This window comes from Delphinapterus leucas, chromosome X (genome assembly GCF_059928025.1).
Source record: "Delphinapterus leucas isolate spDelLeu-1000000601 "Yukka" chromosome X, BTC_Dleu_Yukka2, whole genome shotgun sequence".
Taxonomy (NCBI): domain Eukaryota; kingdom Metazoa; phylum Chordata; class Mammalia; order Artiodactyla; family Monodontidae; genus Delphinapterus; species Delphinapterus leucas.
In genome coordinates, this window is record NC_143150.1 from 82,975,865 (window position 1) to 82,983,287 (window position 7,423).

The 7,423-nt window shown below is 43.0% G+C and overlaps 1 protein-coding gene across 1 annotated transcript; it reads left to right on the top strand.

Annotated features, from left to right (window-relative positions):
* Positions 1–2,688: 2,688 nt before the first annotated feature.
* Positions 2,689–4,370, top strand: LOC111170760 (spindlin-2). The gene has a single exon (XM_089903873.1). The coding sequence runs from the start codon at positions 3,392–3,394 to the stop codon at positions 4,166–4,168; it is 777 nt and encodes a 258-aa protein (XP_089759999.1). The 5' UTR covers positions 2,689–3,391; the 3' UTR covers positions 4,169–4,370.
* The last annotated feature ends 3,053 nt before the right edge of the window (positions 4,371–7,423 follow it).

The following is a 7,423-nucleotide window of genomic DNA, read 5'->3' on the forward strand; positions in this document are numbered from 1 at the left end:
GTAACATCCTACTCTTTCCATTTACTTTCCTTATATTTTTCCTTTTTATTAGTTTTTCACATTTTAACATCTCTAAATGTGGCATATGTCTTTTAATTCATGGTTTATCACAGTTTAATTGGTGGTTATTTTCTTTTTTATTGGTACACAAAATAAAAGTGTCTCAAAATTAACAGTATGCTGCATTAAATAATATGCAAAATACATTTTCTATGGGTACATAAGTAGAGAAGGCAAACCAGCAAGTTCATAACAGAGAACAATCTGGGACATAGAGCAACAGCGATTGTGAATGTTGTAAATATTTATTAGCAATATTCTAATAATTTAAAAGGGGAATGGATACCAATATTTCATGTGTAAATAAAAAATACATATAAAATATGGGGAACTGGCTAACTTTAGAATCAAAAATATTTTTAAAAATTTAAAAAGCTAAACAATTTAAAAGAAAGATATGAAGAGAAACACACAATAGGACTGAAGGACTGAATGGCAAAAATACCACAGGAACATAAGTTGAAACTCACTAAATAATCAGAAAAATGTAAAATAAAACAATGAGCTACCACTCCTCAGTCACTAGTTTGGCACACTCTGAAAATATGAAAATATCAAGAGTTGACTAGAATGTGGAGAAGATGGAATACCTACCATGCTGATTATACCATAATTTGGTACAACGAATTAATGTAGGAATTTGGCAACATTTAGGAATTTTGAATTGCTTATACCTACAACTCAGTATTTCTTTTTCCAGTGTACACACTGAAGAAACTCTGGAACAAGTCCAGGAAGCTATTCATTTTATCATTATTTGTAATAATGAAATGTTGAAGTGAACCAAATGACCATCGAGAGAATGGAGGTTGAATATATTGTTAAATGAATGACAAAAATGTCATATATGTATACTCTGCAATAGAGTTTGAGGGTAACAAGGAATGTTAGAGATATAATACAGAGAAATTTAAAAACAAAATATTGAGTAACAAAAGCAAGATGCAGAAAAATAACATACACATGATTAAACTTATGTTCAGAATAAAGCTGAACCAAGTTAGATTACAAGACTTATCAGAGTTCTATTTCAGGCTTGCTTAAAAGGTCTTTTTAAGAAAAAAAACAAACAAACATTTTCTTGAATATATGTGAGTGGACATATACATACACTTTAAAAAGGAATTGCTAAATAAGGTTGTTTAAATACATGATTGGTTAGTTTTACAAAGTGTAGAGATGTCATATTCTTATCAGTTGCACAGTACATATATATACCTGGGTCATAAGGAGCCATCTTCCAGAAATATCAGGTGTGATCCATTGAAAGAGAATGATTCTCTTTCCCTCACAGTAGAGAGTAATTAATTATCCTTCATAATGAAATTTTTAAAAATAATTATGGAAAATAAAATGAATAATATCCATTTCTAAATAATATATGTATGAATATAAATATAAAGAGGGTTAGGATATGCAAAATTTGAATGATGATTCTTAGCGTTAGAGAGGAGGAAGGGAATAGGATCAGGGTTATAGAATAAAGGAGGATTACATTTTATTGATAATATTTTATTTTAAAATGCTTCAATAAAAACAAGTAAAAATTTTAATGGAGAGTATTTAGTACTTGTAATATTGCTGTATACACTGTATTTTCAAAATACCATAAAAATGATGCTACAAAGAATTATTAAGACCTGAGTTTGCAAAATGACCACAGATTTCTAAGAGATTTTAGAAAAAAGGTTAGGGAAATAATGAGTGTTCATATTTTGCTTGAAGCCCTATGGAATGAGATTTACAGTGGATTTAGGGTGGATTATTTTCTTCAAGTGAATTTTCTGAATTTTACAGTGTCCACATTGTGCATGCAATTCTTTTGCGATCTGTGAAAAAGAAAAAAGAAGAAAAGGAATAAAAAATCTTCAAGAAGTAAAGTCTGAAAATGACCAGACAGTAAAAATTACCTAGATTGTGTCAAGATGGCAGACGAAGCACAAGCGCATTTCTCCTGTCCTACCTCAAATCCCCTTAAATGGCAGGAAAGGCAGGTTTCCGTATATAGAGAATAACATCCGAAGGGCATAGGGGGAAAAGAAAAGGGGAATTCTTGGAAGATGGAAAGCAGATGGGGCAGGGGCACTGAGGTGGGGGTGGGGTAGGGGTGGGGAAAACGGGGGCCCTGAACTTGAAAGTGGGGGCAAAGCAGTCGGGGTGGGGAGTTGTGGGCAAGGAAAGGCGGCTCCAGATTTTGGAAAGGGGGTGGGGGCGGGAGATAGAAACTCCTCCCAGACCCAGGGCAGAGGTGGGCTTGAGAGTGGAGGGGGCGGGGAGGGTGGCAGTGTTTGGCAGGAAGGGGAGGCCTCTCTCCTGGCAGGAAGCTGCGCGACGGTGGTAAGAGGGAGGAGACTGCGGCTGCGGCAGCGGCTTCTGGGATCCCGATGTGGCAGAGGGGCCGTCACCGCCAACAAGGAGGTGGAGGGCCCGCGAGCCCGGTGTTGGAGACACTGCTGCCATCCTTTTCTCCTGGCCCGCTGTCCTCCTAGACACGCTCGTCGCCTAAGGATCCTCCCCTCCCAGCTCTTGCAAACTCCGAACTCGTCGCCTGCTGATTCTCTTTCACCACGGGTTCACAGCGGAGGCAGCAGTGAGGTGTCCGATTTGGACACGTGAGGCCTGCGATCCCCGGAATTGGGGAGGTGGGCGCTGGACTAGAGAATCGGAGGATGAGGGTTGGTGGATGCCAGGAGGGAAGATTGGGGTGTGTGCTGGGACAGGAGATGAGGGAGACTGACAAGGGTGATTTGGGGACGGGAGGGTGGGGGTAGGGGGAGCCAAAGAGCACCTGGATGGTATAAAAAGGTGGCCCCAGAAAGAGAAATAGATTTGTTCTGGGCACACAGCGGCAAAATGGGGATGACCAGGAAGAGATACGAAGGAGAGGTGAACAACAAGCAGAAGCCATGGGGGTGGGAGGCAAAACAGATGAAGAGCAGACAATGAGCAGGGGAAAAGGAGACTATGTAAGTGCAAATGGGGAGACAGGGTGGGAGCTAATAAACGGTGAATATCTGTGTTTGGTGTGGGGACCGCAGTATGGTAACAGGATAAGGCATTAGCCAAAGGAGCCTGCTCCCTCATGCTGGGACCTCAACCACCAAAACCATCACCTCTCCAACCCTCCAGCACAGCCAAATAAGTTTGGAGGGAGGACAATGTTGGCAAGCATCGAATAGCATTTTGATAGCCAGCATCCCTGCTGCACACGTGAATAACTTGGGCTGTAATACATATACCTGGTGCCCAGGGAATTTGCAATGCAGAGAAAAAAACCTCACACTATACTACACTAAATGTTTCTCCCTAGCCTCTTCCTCCCCCTGCAGGTATGAAGACCCCTCACAAAAAGGCAGCTGCAGGGCAGCAAACCAGGGAAATTGTCGATGGCCACAAAGGGTCTGAAAGTATGAGGAAGAAAAACACTTCTCAAAAGAAGCAGAGAGGCAGACCTTCCTCCCAGCCCCGCAGGAAAATCGTGGGCTGCAGAATTTCACACGGATGGAAGGAAGGCAATGAGAGCATCACCCAGTGGAAAGGAACCGTTCTGGATCAGGTGCCTATAAATCCTTCTCTTTATCTGGTGAAATATGATGGAATTGACTGTGTCTACGGACTGGAACTTCACAGAGATGAAAGGATTTTAAAGCTTAAAATCCTTCCGGATAAGGTGCCATTTTCTCGACTCAGAGATGTGCACCTTGCAAACACCATAATTGGTAAAGCTGTGGAACATATGTTTGAGGGTGAGCATGGTTCTAAGGATGGATGGAGAGGAATGGTCTTGGCCCAAGCACCTATCATGAAAGCCTGGTTTTATATTACCTATGAGAAAGATCCTGTCTTGTACATGTACCAGCTTCTAGATGATTATAAAGAAGGAGACCTCCATATCATGCCAGAGTCCAGTGAGTCTCCTCCAGCAGAGAGGGAGCCAGGAGGAGTTGTAGATGGCCTGATAGGTAAACATGTGGAATATACCAAAGAAGATGGCTCCAAACGGATCGGCATGGTCATTCACCAAGTGGAAGCCAAACCCTCTGTGTATTTCATCAAGTTTGATGATGATTTCCATATCTATGTCTATGATTTGGTGAAAAAGTCCTAACTGTTAGGGTAAACTTTGCCACATTTGTGAAAACAAATGTGTACTTTGTAGACATGCAAAATAATGTTACTTTTCAGTGTATTGAAAGCTTTAGGGTCCCTGTTAATCTGACATCTTTGCCAGCATAACTGTTGTTTTCTCCTGAAAAATACAAATTTATGTGGCCATGAAATGCTGTGTGTAAGGAATTTGTCATGTTGAAACGATTGGGTGTGTTTGGTGGCTAGGGCATGAAAGGAAGGAACAGCTGTAAATTCAGACTGTGGATAAAGATCAGCTAGTATCATAATCAGTCATCTAAAAATGGAATAGGACTTAGCTGGTCTGGTCTAGGGAGGGGGGAGGAGAAGGAACTAGAGATGAGCTGTGGGGGAAGGGAGAAGGGGGGGTGGCTGCTTAGCAGGAGGTGGGGAGGGGTCAGAAATGGAGAGGCTCCCTATCGGGAGGGATGACCTAAGAGGGGGAGGCACACAACTGGGAGGGGGTGAAGAATAACAGAGGGAGAGTGAGATCTTAAGGCTTAGAGGAAAACAGACAGAATAAATTGAGTAGAGAGGGACACAAAGACGTTTAGAAGAGATCCAGAGTAAGGGAAAGATGAAGTTGGCAGAGATCTGGGGAGAGGCTAAAAGGATACTCAAATGGAGGTCTATGCATGAGTGAGGGACCAGAAAGGGAGGGACATCGAGGAAAGAGGAATTCTAAGATGAAAGACTGACAGAGGGAGTGAGAATACAGACAACAATATATGGGGAGTGTGGTCCATGAGAGATGGGAAGACCCAAGGAAAAATAGGACTTCTGGCAGTATCCAAATTGCCCTCCCTAGCTTTGTGTCCAAAGGAGGTGGCAACAGTCAAAGAAACCAGATGGATTGGAGCTTCCCTAGAAGGACACTTTGACAGGAATATCTCAAGAGTTAAGCAGGAGCCAAGTTTATACCTAAAAGCCTTTTATAATATCAGGGAGTTCAGGCCACACCTGCTGAGCAGAACCCAAACCCTCAGCCTAAACACACTAACATGGCACTCCATAAGCAGGGGCCTGCGGGCAGCTTCCTCGTATTTTCCAGAGGACCCAAGAGCAGTAAATCTCAGACCTGAAGGTCTTGGTTCCCTTCCCCTACACTGAATAAACAATTCTTGTGGGGAACAGGTCAGTAGGGTGCTCAGAACTTAAGAGATGTACCACCTTGCATTTGGAAAGCATTTTATCCAGAAAAATGGAAACTTGCTAAACCCAGGTACAGCACTCTCCTCACTGTTCTTCCTGCTCCTGGACTATGCCTGGCCTCCTTACAGAGGAGGGGCATCAGAGGATTGAGCGTAATGTTTCTTTCCCAGGTGTGGGGAATACTTGACTGTCCATGCTTCTCTCAGCTGTTGCCTGAAACCACAGGTGACTTCACCCAATGCTTCACCAGATGGAGGTCTGCTGCCTCCAGAAGCCCCATTCTGGTTATATCCCAACAAAGCCATTGGCTACTGGCATTACGCAGGTACCTCCTAACCAGTCTTGCCCACTTCATGCACACGGGGAGCTGTGATGGAAATTTGTGCAGCTCTATTTCCAGGTGAGAGAGGTGGCATGCGCAGTTGGGCAGGGAGTTGTGACTTTGTATAACTAAGTCCTCCGACTGTATGGTACCACATAGGTGGTTGGTGGGGAGAGGTTGTGGTAACCCCCAATAAATTCCCTCAGAGGTACAATGTCCCAACACATGGGTCTTTGTCCTTCTCTCCTTCTTTCCTTTCCCCGGTCCAGCTGTGGAAGTTTCCCTCAAAACCCTCTCTCTGGTTTTCCCACTCCACACTTCACTGAAATATACCCCTACCCTCAAAGAAACAGTTCTGGTGACTACCCACTGCCCAGGTTTCCTTAACTCCAGGCATAGCAGGGAGGTGGGGAGGCAGGGAGCTTCCAGGAGTTGAAAGAAGTTGGTAATTCCAGTTCATTCTCTCCACCCAACATGGCCTGAAGCTGTTTGCCTCAAGAATTACACAAGGCAAGCCCACCTCACCAGAACAGGGATAAGTTTTCTTTCATACAGCGCATAATTCAGTCTAGCAAAAACCTGCAGGCCACTCATTGGCCAATTTCAGCCCGCTGTCATATTTTGCTTGATCGTCATGTTTTTATCATTCTCCATTTTAAAATTAGCTACTTAGACATTTGGGGGATTTCACATTTCAAAAATCCACATTTCTGGCTTACCTGAAAAAATAAAAACAAAAACAATAGACCAAGGATTAGGGCCCACATTCCAACAAGGATACAAGCATCTGGCTCTGAGGAAGGGCTCAGCCATTTTAGACTCAGAATGCTCTCTCAGTGGGGCCACACCCCGAGTTGGCCTTCTTCGCTCTAATAAAATGCCCAGTTGTCTCCTGAAGGCACTTGCATTGGTAGTTTTGGGGCTAGACCCAGGGAAAACTGCCTAACCCCCCTTTGGCTTACTTTAACCCCATTTGATTTTTAATTTATTTGCTCTATCTTCATCTCACCAATACTTAGTTCAGGTGGTCTCTCTGCCAGGCAGTCTTCTAGACACAGGTCCTTATGATATGGTTATAAACAAAAGAAACAAATAAATAATCTTATCTTCATGGAACTTTCATATTAATGTGGGAGACAGACAGTATCCAAGAGACAATAAGTAAAATATAAAGTAGTTTCAAAGTGATAAGTGTTAAGAATGAAAAAATTAACAGGGGGACTGAAATTCCAGGGAGGAGGTTGAAGAGATGGCTTCACTGAGAGCCTGGTTTTTGCATAAAGACCTGAAGGCAGTGAGAGAGCTGACCCTGTGGCTGTCTGGGGAATGAGGATTCCAGGTAGCAGGACAGCACATGCTGAGGTCCCAAGGCAGAGGTAGGCCTGGCATGTTCAAGGAACACTGAGGATACCAGCATGGCTGGAGCTGAGTTAGCAATGTAGAGAATATCAGGAAGTGAGTTCAGAGAGGTGATGTGGATCTGGGAGAAGCAGATAGCTTGGAGCCTTGGAGGGTCTATAATGGAATTTGACTTTTACAGTGAGTGTGGAGGGGGGTCATTCGAGTATTTTCAGCAGATGCTGGATATGATTTGTTTTATATTTTTCACAGGATCATTCTGGAAAGTCTGTAGTGTTATCTGTTTGTGGTCAAGGTTGGGAAAAGGAAGATAAAATATACCAATGAAACAGAGTAGAGACCTAAAAATAGATTTACATATAGGAAACTTATGTCATAATAGAGGTGATATTTCAGATGAAT

Bases quoted from the DNA above. Each gene is read 5' to 3' on its own strand.
- LOC111170760 (XM_089903873.1), top strand. From the start codon at position 3,392: ATGAAGACCCCTCACAAAAAGGCAGCTGCAGGGCAGCAAACCAGGGAA.